At 37.2% G+C, this 16,851-nt stretch overlaps 1 protein-coding gene across 2 annotated transcripts in view; it reads left to right on the top strand.

The window, feature by feature from the left end:
* Nucleotides 1–3,143: 3,143 nt before the first annotated feature.
* DNAJC10 (DnaJ heat shock protein family (Hsp40) member C10) overlaps nucleotides 3,144–16,851 on the top strand; it is a 48,660-nt gene continuing 34,952 nt past the window's right edge. The window contains exons 1-9 of one of the 2 annotated variants that reach the window (XM_045163669.1): nucleotides 3,144–3,517; nucleotides 3,989–3,990; nucleotides 4,197–4,252; nucleotides 5,208–5,557; nucleotides 7,137–7,299; nucleotides 8,806–8,856; nucleotides 14,669–14,751; nucleotides 14,985–15,116; nucleotides 15,667–15,760. In XM_045163669.1, the coding sequence (XP_045019604.1) occupies nucleotides 5,354–5,557; nucleotides 7,137–7,299; nucleotides 8,806–8,856; nucleotides 14,669–14,751; nucleotides 14,985–15,116; nucleotides 15,667–15,760 (727 nt within the window). In that variant the 5' untranslated portion in view covers nucleotides 3,144–3,517; nucleotides 3,989–3,990; nucleotides 4,197–4,252; nucleotides 5,208–5,353. Of the gene's footprint in view, nucleotides 3,626–3,988; nucleotides 3,991–4,196; nucleotides 4,253–5,207; nucleotides 5,558–7,136; nucleotides 7,300–8,805; nucleotides 8,857–14,668; nucleotides 14,752–14,984; nucleotides 15,117–15,666; nucleotides 15,761–16,851 lie in introns of both variants that reach the window. The other variant, XM_044932736.2, reaches the window with a different exon arrangement.

Genomic DNA, 16,851 nt, shown 5'->3' with positions numbered 1-16,851 from the left:
GTGTCAGACTTTATTTTGAGGGCTCCAAAATCACTGCAGATGGTGACTGCAGCCATGAAATTAAAAGACGCTTACTCCTTGGAAGGAAAGTTATGATCAACCTAGATAGCTTATTCAAAAGCAGAGACATTACTTTGCCAACAAAGGTTCGTCTAGTCAAGGCTATGGTTTTTCCTGTGGTCATGTATGGATGTGAGAGTTGGACTGTGATGAAGGCTGAGCGCCGAAGAATTGATGCTTTTGAACTGTGGTGTTGGAGAAGACTCTTGCGAGTCCCTTGGACTGCAAGGAGATCCAGCCGGTCCATTCTGAAGGAGATCAGCCCTGGGATTTCTTTGGAAGGAATGATGTTAAAGCTGAAACTCCAGTACTTAAGCCATCTCATGGGAAGAGTTGACTCATTGGAAAAGACTCTGATGCTGGGAGGAATTGGGGGCAGGAGGAGAAGGGGACGACAGAGGATGAGATGGCTGGATGGCATCACTGACTCGATGGACGTGAGTCTGAGTGAACTCCAGGAGTTGGTGATGGACAGGGAGGCCTGGTGTGCTGTGATTCATAGGGTTGCAAAGCGTCGGACACGACTGAGCGACTGAACTGAACTGAACTGATGATTATGTAATAGGGAAGAAACTTTGTATTCTATTACAAGTTAATCACTAAAGGGATGGTGCCTATAAACTTAAATTATTCATAATATCCATCTCTGGGAACCCTGCCTCCCAAGTAATGAGCATTAAGCTACAATTCCTTTGTATAGCTCACAGGAAACATCCTGATCAGGCCCACCTGTGAATGTCTACAGGCAGGACAAGATTAACACAACCCCTCTGGAGGTTGACCTGAACCAGGAAACATTTGACTTTACTCCTTCCGCTTTTAGTATAAAAGAAGTTAAATTCTAACTCAGGTAAAATGGATTTTTAGGACACAAATCTGCCACCTTCTCAGTCTGATGGTTTTCTGAATAAAGTTGCTAAAAAGCTGGTCTCTAAATTTATTGGCATGCTGTGCAGGAAGCAGTAAGTATGACCCTGGACTCAATGACAATTAATGAGTCTGAGCATCTTTTCATGTACCTATTGGACATCTGTACTTAGAAAAAAATGTCTATTCAGATCCTCTGCCCATCTTTTAATTGGATATTTTTAAAATTTGTTTTGTGAGTTTTTTTTTATTATTCAGTTGTATAAGTGTTTCATATATTTTTGAATATAAATGTTTTATCAAATACATGATTTTCAAACATTTTCTCTCATTCCATGGATTGCCTTATAATTTTGTTGATGTTTCATTGACTGTAAGACATTCTTGATGTTAGAGTTTCCCAAGATTTTATCCTTGGTCCACAACTTTGTTTATTCTGCATACTTTTTCTGAGTAATCTTATTCATGCTCATGGGTCCAACTACCACAGATTAGTTGATAATCTCCTGTTTTCTTCTCTAGTCTAGACACTTTACATGAATTTTATACTCTGTGTCTTTATTTGGACATGATCTAGGAAACGTGAAATAGATATATCCAAATCAGAAACCTTTATCTTTTCCCTAAATAGATCTTCATTCAGTGAGTGGTACTCATCCATCTAAAGCAGAAGTTACCCTTAGATCCTTTTTTTATCTCCCACATCCAACTATTACCATTCTTGCCAAATTTACTTTTCTGTTTTCCATTTCTCCAGTCATGGCCCCTTTGTATTCACTCTCCAGTAGCTACCAGAACGATCTAAAATACAGTTCCTTACTTAAAAGCTTTAAGTAGCTTTTTTATTACCTGAAAGGTAGTCTATGTCTTCATCATGGCATAAAACCCACTGTAATGTAGTCCCTGCTTGATTCTCCAGGTTTCCTTTTTGCTTTTCAATTTACTCTAAAGATTTTGGTGGCTCACAGTGTGGCATAATGATTAACATTACCGTCTCTGGAGCAAGGCTGCTCAGGTATGAACCCCTGCTCTATCAGATATTTACCTTGTTTTCCTCAACTGTGAACTGGATATAATAATAGTCCCTATCATATCAGAGAACTTGGAGGACTGAATTCCATGTGTTCTTAGACCAGTTCACGGCACTCATTAGCTACTATTGCATGAGGCTACTTCTAATATTTCTGCCTTTGCTCTGGCTACTTTCTCTTCTTTCCGGTCAGGTATTAGTTTAGCTATGGATCCTACATGCTCATCATTTTTTAACAAGCTGACATTTGATTTACTACACATGAAATTATTACCACTCATATTAAGGTTGCTGTCATAAGTAGGCATTCTTTTCATTAGGATGTTTTTTCTTTTGATGGTTGCAAATGCATCTACTTCAACTGTTCTTGTTATATTGTGTGTGCGCTCAGTGTTCTCAGTTCAGTTCAGTTCAGTTCAGTAGCTCAGTCGTGTCCGACTCTTTGCGACCCCATGAATCGCAGCACGCCCGGCCTCCCTGTCCATCACCAACTCCGGGAGTTCACCCAGACTCACGTCCGTCCATCGAGTCAGTGATGCCATCCAGCCATACTTCAACTGTTCTAGTTATATTGTGTGTGCTCTCAGTGTTCTCAGTCATGTCCAATTCTTTGTGACCCCATGGACTGTAGCTCGCCAGGCTCCCCCGTCCATGGTATTCACCACTCAAGAATACTGGAGTGGGCCGCCATTTTTACTCCATGGGATCTTCCCCACCCAGGGATTGAACGTGTGTCTGTTACCTCTTCTGCACTAGCAGGCTGATTTACCACTCCGGGAAGCCTAGTTATAATGCTGTAGATCAAAATGCAGTTTATACACCATATCATTTAGATGTAAATGTGGGAGACAGGAGTATGCACAACTCCCCAGTTTCCAGCTTGAAGGACCAGGAAGTCGGACAAAACAGTAGAACACTCACGTTTGTCGCCTACACACACACTCATAACTATTTTTATTGCTTCCAAATTTCCTACTGCCTCTTCACTCTAGACTGACACTGCTATCAATGTCACTTCAGTTTAGTTTCCCTTTTCCTTCAAAATTTCCCCTTTCTGGCCCACTCACCCACCAAACAGAAAAGTACTGTAATGGGTCTGCCTTTCCCTTTAAGAACAGGGTCAGCAAGAAACCGCACGCGTAAACCAGCCCTCCGAATAGTTGCCGTAACCACAGCAACGGGAGCAGGAAGGGGCGGGCTACGTCGTCCTGCGTCCGGCCCGCGGCGCGCGCCCGCTGCAATGGTGCGGGTGCGCGGGCTTCGTGGTTACAGCGTGTTCTTCAGCTCCGGGTTGAAGCCGGAGCCGGAGCCGGATTCCGCGCCGAGAGCCACGTCAACCTAAACCTACACCGCCCTCCCCACCCTGTTCGGCCCGCAGGTCCTTAGGCGAATCCTCCCAAGCAGCGGCCTCCACGCCTTTCCCACAATGCACCGCGCCAGTCCCCGCCCCGCCTCGCCTAGGAGACCGCCGCGCGACGAGCAGACCGGAGCCGGCCGCGCTGGTAGCTGCCGGTGTGGCTGGTCCAACCCCATCACAGGCGCGGCGGCCCAGCGGTCAGAGTACGTGCTTCCCTCCGGAACGCATAGGTTGTGTTTGGCGGTGTGGGGTCCAACCCCGGGGATTGAGGATGGGGAAGTAGCTGCAGGAGACGACCCCGCAACACCGAGGTGGGCTTGGATCCGGGGCCGGGGCTTTGCTGGAGCTGGTGGCGGCCTGGGCTCTCCGGGAGAGGCGAAATGGCCTGTACGCTGGAATTATGCCCCCCACCCCCCGCTCTTCGCTCTTGTGGCTGGATTTTTGTGTTCTCTCTCCCAGTCGTCTTTCCCCCTGCTAGCTACACCATCCTTTCTTCAGCGGTTCCTGCTCAGCGGTTGCCGGCTTTTTGCTCCAGTTTCTCCCTTTAGCCTCAGTTATCCAGGTTTCTGTCTCACTAACCCTGTCTGAGGTCTCACACACCAGCAACCCTTGACTCCCAGTGACTCCCATCTTTTCCCACTCGCCGCAACCCATTCTGGAGTGGTGGCAGCAAGGAGTCCGTGTTGAATTTACCTGCAGCTTCCACCTGTCCGCGCACCTCGGCGCGTAGCAAGTCAGGCACGCCCACGCCTACTTTGAGCACCACCGCTGGGCAGGGAACAAATAGCGCTTGTCAAGTGGTGTTTGCTAATATGATCTCTTTTATTCTAAATGCTTTCTAGTCTGGATGTTTATTAATCTACATCGCTCTATTTTACAAAGGTTTTTTTGGTGACGTGAGAAGGAAGGATTAGAAATGAATCGAAAACCGTTCACAGGTGAGAAAAAAGTTAAAATAGGCATTTAGGATTAAATGACGAAAAGGAGGAACTGAGAATGCTTAGAAAAGTTAGGTTTTTCGAAACATTATGAGATCTTTGGAACTAAAGTATATACAAATTTGCATGTGATTTGATTTTATTTTTATCCTGCCCAGGTTAGCGTGTCTGAATGACTGATTGCTTCTCTTCTTTTTTTTCTATTTTTATTTATGCCAAATGTAAACTTTGTAGTGAAATTACACATAACTTGCAGTTATTATTCTGATGGCTATATAAAATAGTAACTGCTTAGATAGAAGAAAAGCACCTTCTGAGAAAATTCAGAAGAAAAAACGGGCAACTTTCTACGTTGTCTGTTACAGTAATAGAAATTCACTGCCGTTTTTGCTTCGGTTTTATGAAAAATAACAGACTCTTTGGAAGGATCTGGTGCTTCTCTCTTGTACCCCCAAAGGATATTTCCTACAAGTGAAATTTGATTGAAATGAAAACTGGATAGGCTGATTGAAATGAAAACTGGATAGGCGTAAATGGGTGGAGAAATAACCAAAAAGGAAACAGATCAAAAGGGCCAGTCTTAAACTGGGTAGAAGAAGGAAGGAAGTAGCTCCTCACCTCCTGTTCACCACCCCCCTCCCCTGTTGTGATGCTGAGAATTGCTGCATTTGTTTGTAAAACGTTCTAGACAGCTGCAGCCACACTAGCTCCCTTTTTTTTTTTTTTAACCTTTATCTAGTGCTGTCTTGACGCGAATGATCGCATAAATCTGGCTACCTAGATAATGGAAGGAAGGAAGCGGGCCCCCAAAGAACAGAGCCTGAGGCACTCACCCTGATTTGCCATTTACTGGAGATTATATTACTGGTCATGTTATTTAGTAAATAGTGCTGTTGATGGGTTGGGGTTTTTTTTGTTTGTTTTTAATGTAATTTACCTGATTTTTTCTCTTTAGATTAAAATTTGGGGAGACAATTTATGATGCCTGTTTCACTTTTGGAGTAATGTGGACAGAAGTTCTCAAATTCGCATATTACATCAACTGGAACCAGTGGCATTATCTTAATGTTTATTTAAATCAGAACTTGTACAAGAAAAACAATGGGAGTCTGGTTAAATAAAGATGACTATGTCAGAGACTTGAAAAGGGTCATGCTGTTTTTTCTAATAATGTATATGGCCATTTTAGTGGGTACAGATCAGGATTTTTACAGTTTACTTGGAGTATCCAAAACTGCAAGCAGTAGAGAAATAAGACAAGCTTTCAAGAAATTGGCATTGAAGCTACATCCTGATAAAAACCCGGTAGGTAAAAATTTCTTTTTAACCATCTGATTAATGTGTTTTAAATTAGTGCTCAGAATTCTTAAGAGCAACCACTACTAGTCAAAAATCATAATTCAAATCTGTACTAAAAACAGGAAGCTAAATATTCTAAGTTTAGAGGAGTTAAAGGAATGTCAGTATCAAAATGCAGTTCTCTCGATTTGAAAACTAATTTCCAGCAGTTCTATTACAGATGTTAATCATAAAGCAGAAGTAGTTTTCTTTGTAAAGCAGGTTAAAATCAAGTATTTTAGAACAGTAAGAAAAAGTATTTGCTTAGAGCATATAGATGGTATGTCTTGCTAAAAACAGCAGCAATAGCTATTAATAGCATGCTTCCACTTTTTTCTCCTATGTACTTTAAATCTAACACCAGAGTCAGAAAGTATTACAAAGTAAAACTTGGCAGCCAAGTCCAGTTAATGCCAATCATAAATATTTGGTTATGTATTCCATAATGTAATCTTTCAAAACTTTTAATTCTTAAGATATTTTTATAATTTATCTCATTTTGTTTTTTTCTTAATGAGATTTGATAATCATCAAGAAGAAAGATTTAATTATAATTTTCTAGATAAAGTTTTTATTGTTAACTTCAGTAACTATTTTTAAAATTATTTTTACTTATTTTTGGCCACACCACTCTGCTTGCAGGATCTTCCCTGACCAGGGATTGAACCCAGGCCACCACAATGAAAGGAATCCTAACCGCTAGGCCACCGGGGAAGTTCCTAGATAGAATTTAAGTAGGATTATTTTATTTCCATCACATAAAGCCAAGCAATAGAATTGGTATTGCTCTAAAACTTTTGTTATTTCCTGAGATCAACATTCTGTTGTGTATAGGATTTTCATTTTTTCAAATTTTTCTTTAGATTTTCAAATGTCATTACCTGGAAATTTAAAGTGGAGCTGGTGTAATAATAATAGAAGTAAATACACAATAAATGCAATGTGCATAAGTCATAGCGAAACCGCACCCCATGCCCCACCCCTTCCGTGGAAAAATTATCTTCCTTGGGAAGGGTCCCTGGTGCCAGAATGGTTGGGGCTTGCTGATTTAAATGAAAGCATTCTTCGAAAAGCAGTTCTATGAGAAACACTGACAAATGAAACATATCGGTCCAGTTTTGAGTTATTACTCTGGTATTAGTTCTTATGTCATTATATGATAGATTGGGTTACATACTTTTTTTTAGATTTTGCCTCAAACAGGTAACCTAAAATTTTCTTTATGATTGTTTTAGAGGTCACACATGATATTTACAATATTGTTTCCAAGGATTCATTAGTCTGTTTTTTCTGTTGCATCTTTTAGAGGTCATAATTCTATGACCACCTCTGTCAACCTCTTGAGGCATTAATTCTCATTTCTCTGTTCTTAATTTTTAAGATTGTAGTTTTTTAAAAATACTTTTTTTACTTTTTTATTTCAATGTGTGATGCCCATTTCATATTAAACTACTCCTCATCTTGGTATCTACTCTCAAAGAATTCTCAGAATTAAATCAGTTGATTGTGTATCTGAAACAAATATTATATCTAATATTTTTAATAGAATAACCCAAATGCACATAGTGATTTTTTGAAAATAAATAGAGCATATGAAGTACTCAAAGATGAAGATCTGCGGAAAAAATACGACAAATATGGAGAAAAGGGACTTGCAGATAATCAAGGAGGCCAGTATGAAAGCTGGAATTACTACCGTTATGATTTTGGTAAGATAATAGATATTCCTTATGAAGTTATTGTTTATTCAAGTAAATTAGAAATTAATTTTGTTTCACCAGTTAGCTTATTTATGTAATTAATGTGCATCCCCTAGACCCTCTTTTTAATGGAACATGGGAGTGGAATTCAAGAGGAAAGTCAAGTAGTATGTAGATACCTGAGTAAATATGGAGGTGTTTTGGTCATAATATTTTTAAATACTTAGTGATTGTATTTAATTTTTTAAAATATTTGTATTAGAAGTTAACTATTGAAGCCACCTTCTAGTATTTTTAGAGCATCATATTTTCCAGAAAAGATTGAAGTTTCCTTTAATAGTGGTCACGTCAGTAGAAATACCATCCTTCTTGGTGATGAATCCTAATTGGTGATGAATAATGGCTTGAGATGTGACAGGAATGAGAGGGCAAGAGCAGGGAGAGTGAACAAGTAAAAGGGATGGAGGGCGGGGAAAGTAAACACAGGTGTCATGCGAAGAGGGAGCCTTCTGATACCTGGTGGTCATTTACTGGCCTCAAATGCAGGCTGAGAACTGAAGTATGCTTTTATCTTAGACTCAATAAAATATTTCAGTTTACATCTGGAGTATTTATTTCTCGAGACTGACTTTTTAATATAGTATTTTCAGGTATATTCACTATCGTTTGATAGTTTATAACAAGTGTCAGTAGTCCGTATTTCACAGGCTAAGTCTGGCCTGCCACCTGGTTTTGTAAAGTTTTATTGGAATGCAGTTTTGCTCATCTGTGTACATATTATTTTTCAGGGCAGAGTTGCAGAGTTGTGACAAATCATATGTCTCAGAAAATCAAATACTAACCTCTGTATATATCCATCACTTAATATTTATTCATTGATATGTTATATAGTAATGAGAAACTTACATTGGTGTTATTATAATAAATAAATTTTATATTTAAGTTTGCTTCTACCTCTGCAAATACTCTAATTATATAAGACATTTAGTGATACAAAACATTTTTAAATAGTAGCACATTAAAAAGAAAAACATGCAATCTGTAAGTGAATGAGATCTGAAAGTAATGTACTATTGCCAATTTCCTGGTTTGGATATTGTACTAAAATTACATGGTATGTCACCATTAGGGGAAGCTGGGTAAATGGGAGTCTGAACTATTTTTACAACTTAATAAAAGTCTATAATTATTTTCAAATAAAAGCTTTTTCAAAAAAATAAAAATTTTCTGTGGAGATGAACTTGTGTGACTATTAGGAGCCACACCCCCAACACACGCACCTGTGACAGTACATATCAGGAAATGTCTTTTGATCACTCTTTAATAAATGTATCACCGCTGTTACTATTTATTCTTTGCTTTACTCCTAGAAAAATAGATTCTTAGTGTTGCATATTCTTCAACTTGAGATTTAGAATAATCTTGATTTTTGATGATTAAAAGAAAATGACTTTTAATGTGCTTATTTTTATGATGAAGTTTTAATTTTATAATTCTTTTTACTTCTAAAATTAGGTATTTATGATGATGATCCTGAAATCATAACATTGGATAGAAGAGAATTTGGTAAGTTTGTGCATTTATGATTTTCCCAAACTAGTTTAAGACCAGTCTCTTTAACTAAAATTCCCTCAAAGACAAATGTATTTAGAATTTAGAAGTTTTTCTAATTTTAGCAAGGTAAATGGTATATGCTGCTGCTAAGTCGCGTCAGTCGTGTCCGACTCTGTGTGACCCCATAGATGGCAGCCCACCAGGCTCCCCCGTCCCTGGGATTCTCCAGGCAAGAACACTGGAGTGGGTTGCCATTTCCTTCTCCAGTGCATGAAAGTGAAAAGTGAAAGTGAAGTCGCTCAGTCGTGTCAGATTCTTCACGACCCCATGGACTGTAGCCTACCAGGCTCCTCCATCCATGGGATTTTCCAGGCAAGAGTACTGGAGTGGGTTGCCATTGCCTTCTCCAAAATAGTATATATTGTATTTTAAATAATGTTTTATATTCATCATCGAGATTTTAACATAGTTTCTTTTATTGTAGATTTTAGCATATCATCAACTTTCCTTCTATTGTGTTAATGAATGTTTCGAACATTCCTGTGTATTAGCTACTATTATTCCTCTTATTTGGTAGTTGAAACCATAGAAATGCTAGCAGCATCCTCAACATTCTATACTTGTGTTTGTGTATAATTGACGTATTTGAGATAATGAACCAGTATCCTATTTTTCTATATTTTTTCACATTATTAAAAAAAACTTGCAGAAATACTTCTGGTTTTGTGTTTCAGAGTTTTAAATAAGTATGTGGCCATTTTTGCAAGTAGATTTACTTTGATCTGTGATTTGTATGAAAATGGATATAAAAATATACTTCTGTACTTTGCAGTGTACTTTAGAAAATGTTCAGTATTCTTAATACTTTCAAACTAGTACACTTTTAATAAAATATTCTACTTTAAAACTATATTTTACCTTAAATCATATTTCAGTTTTATTTTGCTTTGTTACAGTTTCATTTAATTAACTAAAATGACTTACTAGGTGCAAAATGTATATATAATTTCTCTTTTTAATAATGTGTTAAAACCAGTGAGTTTTGTACAGTTCCTTCTAAGCAAAAGTTGCATCATATTCGTATTTTCTACAACATAGTGAGTTCAGGTCTACGAGGTAGCTATTCAGTACATTATTTTGTTTAAAGTCTTGTAGTGAATACCTGAATAAATTCTAAGGAACATTAATTAATATCTTCTCTATTAAAAAAAGGGAAGAAAATTTTATTTGTTTGTATTATTGGTAGACAGAATTGATACTCATATCACAGGCTGGCAGAATCATAACTTACTGGCAGGTAGTTGTATGAACCTATTGCTTTTTATGTCGTTATTGTCTCATCTGCTAGTCTATCAGTAAGTATTTTGTGGTCCTATGGGACAGAAAATTTGGAATTAGAGATAGAGGAACTGAACAAAACCTGCAAGCTGATTAATCCATGAATTTACCCAGAATGAAAGACTTTCCTGATGGCTGTATCGTACATGGGTTCAGACTTTTTCAGATTATTCATTACAGAGAAAAGGTTAAGAACTGCTAGTAGTTCATGTAGAACTCCAAATAGTAGTTAAAAATAGATTACAGTCACAAAATCTTAGAGACAGTTATTCAGAAATAGTTAAATGACTTCGACAGGTTCGGTGCAAAGTGGCCAATATTCCGTTTGAACTCTAATACTACCCTGTGTGTGTCTAGACTAAGACAGGGTGATCCCAGAGTTTCAGTTGAAGAAGCCAAGGGAGGAGGAAAAGGATGGGTAGTCCTTATCAGTTTGTGCTTATGTAAATATCACATTAGCCTACTTGGTGTGGGTCTCTTCCTATTACCAGTAGTTTCTATTGGTTTGGGTTACTTAATTTGTCTTTTGTGTAACTAATAATTATGAGGTTATTTTTAAGGTATTTTGTGTTCTTTTGCTCTAGAGAGAAATTATGTTTTCTTTTGACTAGAGTCACTAACAAACTTAGATCAGTTTTTTCCAGGGATTGAAATGATTGGAAAGCTGAGCTTTGGACTTATACAAGACCAGTCTCTTTTCAGTTCACCTTTATATATATAGAACCGTTTCTACGTGTGCCCTGAACTTCATTTTTCTGTCTCTTGTCTCATGAATCTATTGAAAGCTCTGCGTAGTTTCTTGCCTATCAAGAGGTGGCAAACATTAACCCCCTGATTTCTACCTCCTCCTGTTCCTAGGGGTCCCGTAATTCTTCAACTGCATTGGTAACTCTGATGCTTTCAACAGAAGTCTTCTGTATTTTGTCCAATTCTGCAATTGTGGTGGGAGAGTTAATCCAAATTACATCGGTTCAGTTCAGTTGCTCAGTCGTGTCTGACTCTTTGCGACCCCATGGACTGCAGCACACCAGGCCTCCCTGTCCATCACCAACTCCTGGAGTTTATTCAAACTCATGTCCATTGAGTTGGTAATGCCATCCAACCATCTCATCCTCTGTTGTCCCCTTCTCCCACCTTCCATCTTTCCCAGCCTCAGGGTCTTCAAATGAGTCAGTTCTTCACATCAGGTGGCCAAAGTATTGGAGTTTCAAGCTTCAGTCCTTTCAATGAATATCAGGACTGATTTCCTTTAGGATGGACTGGTTTGATCTCCTTGCAGTCCAAGGGACTCGCAAGAGTCTTCTCCAAGACCACAGTTCAAAAGCATCAGTTCTTCGAATTACATAGTTCACTTTTATCAGGAGTAGAATTCAACTATAATACAGAAAAGAAAATGTGATTAATACACTTCACTTTGAAGTTCTTATCCTTCCCATTAAACATGATTTGTATTATCTTTTTATAAGTCACAGAAAAGTATTACATTGTTACTAAAAACAAGTTCTAGATAGTATCTGCAAAAACAGAGAACATCCTGCACTTAACACCAGTCATTTGGAGTAGTTACCCACACAATACATGCATTCTTTTGAAGACAAACTCAAGAAATGAAAGAGGAACTCAAAGCACTTTCAGCTTTTTTTTTAAACATTTTTCTGGGGCTAACAGAAGCTGTTAGCTATAATTGTATAAATGTTAACAAACATTAGCTGTATAGTTTAGAAATTGAAAATCACATTTTGAAATATACTTCTTCTTTTCTGGGTCACTGAGTTGTACAAAAACATCTCATTGAGCTTTGATAATAGAATTTTACAAATATTGTCAACAATAGTGGGAACTGGGCAAATTAGAAGTACTCTATGAAAACAAAGTACCAAGGTGGAAAACAATTTTCTTGTAATGAGAACTCTCAGGATTTCTTTTAACAACTTTTATATATAATATACAGCATTGTTGATTATATTGTACATTACATCCCTAGTAGTTATTTGTCTTATAACTCAAAGTTTGTTTCTTTTGACCACCTTCATCCAGTTACCCCTTTCCCCCACCTCTGCCTCTGCTAACCACAAATCTGATCTCTTTTTCTGTGAGGTTGTTTTTGAAGTGTAATGACCTACAACACTATATTAGCTCTTGTTACACAGCGTAGAGATTTGTCATTTCTATGCATTTCAAAATGATTGCTACAGTAAGTCTAATTACAATATGTCACCATACACAGAAACTGTAGAGTTACTGTGGATACTCCTCACACTACATAGCAGTCTGTATATGTGTGTATGATTATTTTAATTTTCTGATCTCATAGGCTCAAACTCATTATAACAACCCTGCATTTTACTCCTCCCACCATCACATTCACAGATTTTAACATCATATTTTACATATTTTTGTGTGTTTCTTAATTACTTATTTTGGATATAGATGATTTTTCTATTTTGTCTTTTAACCTTCCTACTAGCTTTATACATAACAGATTTACTACCTTTATTGTATATTTGGCTTTAACAGTGAGATTCTTTCCTTCCATAATTTTCATGTCTGTAGTTGTAGCCTTTTCTTTTTTCACTTAGATAAATCCCCTGTGGCTAACTCATGTTAGTATATGGCAGAGGCCAACACCATATTGTAAAGCAATTATCCTCCAATAAAAGAAAAGTTTAAAAAAATAATAAAATTTTTAAAAAAGAAGTCCCTATTTAAAAAAAAGAACTCCCATATTTCTTGGAAGTATGGTTTCATGGTGATGAACTCTTAGCTTTTGCTTCTCTGTAAAACTTTCAATCTGTCCTTCAAATCTTAATGACAGCCTTGCTGGGTATTCTTAGCTGTAGGTTTTCCTTCTCATCACTTTAAAGATGTTCAAAGAACTTAGGAGAAGATTGAATGAACAGAGTGAGAAGTTAGAAGTTTTTGAATAAAGAGTTAGAAAACATAAAGAGCAACTAAACAGCGGTGAAGAATGCAATAACTTAACTACAAAATACACTGGAAGAAGTCAACAAGTAGATTATATGATACAGAGGAAGACAGTGGAAATCACTGAAACTGAACAGGAAAATGAACACAGGATAGAAATGAGGACCGTGTAAGAAACCTCTGGGATGTCATTGTCCATACTAACACTTGCATTATAGAGATCCCAGAAGAATGGGGCTGAGAACATGTACGATTTTACCTCCATTCCTACCAGTTGGTGGTCCAAGGCAGCATGGCAGTTATTTTGACAACCTAGATAGAGTGGTCTATTCATCAGACTTTCTAAACTTTGCCAAAGAACAGCCAATAAAATCCTAATGTACACACTTTGCCTGTAATTTTTCCCACAGATCCATGTGTCTTGGCATTGAAATGTAGGTGAACATTACTGCGCACACTACTAATTAAACTGAATCAGTTATATATATTTCGAATAGTGTGCGTGTTTTGATGTCTTAGTATAATTTATTATGACTTTTGGAATTTTTCTTTTAAAATTGCTGATTTTAGTGCGGAGTTATATAGAAACTCTTTAGCCAAAAGCAAATTGTCTTAAACTTTTTGTCTTGAATGCTAGAGCACATCCTTACAATCATAAAATTTTTAAATGAATGGATTTTGTTTGTATCAGGTCCTTTATAGGTTAGATTATAACGTGTAATGTAATTGTGGAGTAGATATTATGTAGTGTTTGGTCTATTATTTTAGCAAATATGTATTCATGTTTTAAATTGTTAAAAGCCTTGATCTAATACTTCAGATAACGCAGTTTTCCAAGGAAAATGTCTTATTAAGAGCAAAAAGTGAAAGTGAAGGTCGCTGAGTCATGTCTGACTCTTTGCAACCCCATGGACTATACAGTCCGTGGAATTCTCCAGGCCAGAATACTGGAGTGGGTAGCCTTTCACTTTTCCAGGGGATCTTCCCAACCCAGGGATGGAACCCAGCTCTCCTGCATTGCAGGCTGATTCTTTATCAGCTGAGTCACAAGGGAAGCCCCTATTAAGAGCAAAGGTTAGATTTAATCTCCGCAGTCCTTACTGTCACGTAGGGCCCTTACCACATTCTTGTGTAATTGGAGTAGCTGTCAGAATTTGACTGTATGCTTAACCAGTGCTGCAGATACAAGAGCCTTAAACCCCTCTCTGTGGTCCTTTCTCCATTTCTGTCATCCACACCTCTCATGTGCGGTTTGACTGTTGCTTCCTTATGTTGCTTCCTTTATTTTTACAGCTTCTTGGTAACATAGATCATGCAGTTCAAGACTGCATCTTATTGAAGTAGAGCTTGGAAAAGGTTTTTTGTTGTTTTTTTGTTTAAAAGTGTTGTTTGACAGTTGAAATAGTATGTTTTCTTCTTTAAAAAATGTATAGAAAATGATAAAGGCAATTTGAGAGATATGACTTATTTTTTTCATTTTGATCTCAAGGAAAATTTTGAACTAAAACATGTACAAACCTTTAGTAAATAATTATAAGTTGTTCGGTTTATGTATTTTTAGATGCCGCTGTTAATTCTGGAGAACTGTGGTTTGTGAACTTTTACTCCCCAGGGTGTTCACACTGCCATGATTTAGCTCCCACAGTAAGTATTTTTTACATCCTGATTATTAAAATTTTACTATTTACAGTGTATCTATTATTTGAGTGTTTTTAAAAATATGTTAGGATTTAACAATCGGAAATAGCTATCATATTTTTTCACATGTTTATGGTTTTATTTCATGAATATATTCTCCTTTAAGGAAGTATAGTTTGAAGAATGTTCAAGGAAACGTAAATTATTTTATCAGAGAACTACTTTTTTTTCCCTCATAGTGGAGAGACTTTGCAAAAGAAGTAGATGGATTGCTTCGAATTGGAGCAGTTAACTGTGGTGATGATAGAATGCTTTGCCGAATGAAAGGAGTCAACAGTTATCCCAGCCTTTTCATTTTTAGGTCTGGAATGGTAAGATATAAAATTGGCTTTTTTTTTTTATTTGATGGAACATTATAACAAGAGGAATACTAGAGAAAACACAGTATGTGAATTTGTCGACTCTTTTGGTTTTTCTTATTTTAGGTGCTAACTATGCTCTAGTCATAATAAACATTTTTGATTATACTGTAAATACTTTGAGGTGCCATTACTTTAACGAAATGAATTGTTTGCCAATTTCAGGTTCCATCTTAAGAAATATAATGATAACCAATATGCATGTTGTACTTTATAATTTACAAAGTATTTTACAGGTGTTTTCTCTCATTGAATATAAAGTTCTAATTTCCCTTTCTTTCCCCAGTGTTAAGTGATAAATCTGAAACTAAAACAATTATAAATATTATTACTCACATATCTGATAGGGAATCTGTGCAGTCAAGATTCTTAGCATGTCATTTAGAAAAACACTTTACCATTGAAAGACATATCTTACTTATTCAGAATAATGGAGAATCAAGGTATTTGTTTGAGTCTTAAAAAGTAAAAGATGTTTCTCTTTTTATAAATGAAAATATAGGCTGCAGTGAAATACCATGGTGACAGATCAAAGCAAAGTTTAATGAATTTCGCCATGCAGCATGTTAGAAGCACAGTGACAGAATTATGGACAGGTAATTTTGTCTTCATAATTTGCTTCATTTTCAAGGATACTTTGAATTGGTATTTCAGATTTTTCAGTAGTAATATCAGTGTTCTGATCATATTATCTTTTCCATGCTTCTTAGAAAGGAATTATGTCATTTGTTCTGAACTCTGCTAAATAATAGGCCTTTCATAAATTTAACTTATACAGAAATGAAAACAAGTTTGATGTAGGATATGGATTATGAGAAGGGGCTAGGTGAAAAGGCAACTTTGAAAGTGCAACTGAATATTTAGTAAAACAAGTGTTTTATTGATTTCATACATGTACTATATCAGGTGTGAATTTATGCCTATTCAATTTAATTTTGAAGTTTAAGAACTCTTCTAATCTCAGGCATTTAATTCATCAAGTGGCTTTAGAGGAATTATGTAATTACTCTGTACTACCCATGAAATGATAGTATTCACTTCTAAAGTGAAAGTGAAGTTGCTCAGTTGTGTCCGACTCTTTGTGACCCCATGGACTGCAGCCTACCAGGCTCCTCCGTCCATGGGATTTTCCAGGCAAGAACACTGGAGTGGGTTGCCATTTCCTCTCCAGGGATCTTCCCAACCCAGGGATCGAACCCGGGTCTCCCACATTATAGGCAGACGCTTTACCATCTGAGCCACCAGGGAAGCCCTAAAGGGATGCTCATATCATTCAATGAACCCAGTTATGTCTCCAAAGCTGTTAAGTACTAGGGCTGTAGCCATAAACTGTATTATCTTTGCCTTCTGGGACCCCATTATTAAACCATTAAAATACAGAGTAGTGACTACTATGATAGAGGTAAGCTTAGGGAAGCATGAAGGATATGAAAGAATTCAGGTGGGGAAAGGAGGAAGGGTTAGGAAATTCTTCCTGAATGAAATCAGATCCAATCTGTCTTGAAAATGAAGAGGAATCCTTAAAAGGTCACTGTATTTGGAAGCTGGCAGTATTTCATGAATCTGACAAAAGATGGGTAAGGAGTAGAGTGGTTTGGGGAAGGAATGACCAACTGAATGGGTAGACAAAGCTCAGATCACAAGGGGCCTAACTTGCCAATTTGAGTTTCTTTCTCAATAATGAATT

This window comes from Bubalus bubalis, chromosome 2 (genome assembly GCF_019923935.1).
Source record: "Bubalus bubalis isolate 160015118507 breed Murrah chromosome 2, NDDB_SH_1, whole genome shotgun sequence".
NCBI lineage: Eukaryota > Metazoa > Chordata > Mammalia > Artiodactyla > Bovidae > Bubalus > Bubalus bubalis.
Note: the sequence above shows the minus strand (reverse complement) of the source record. Positions and strands in the feature narration are given on the sequence as shown.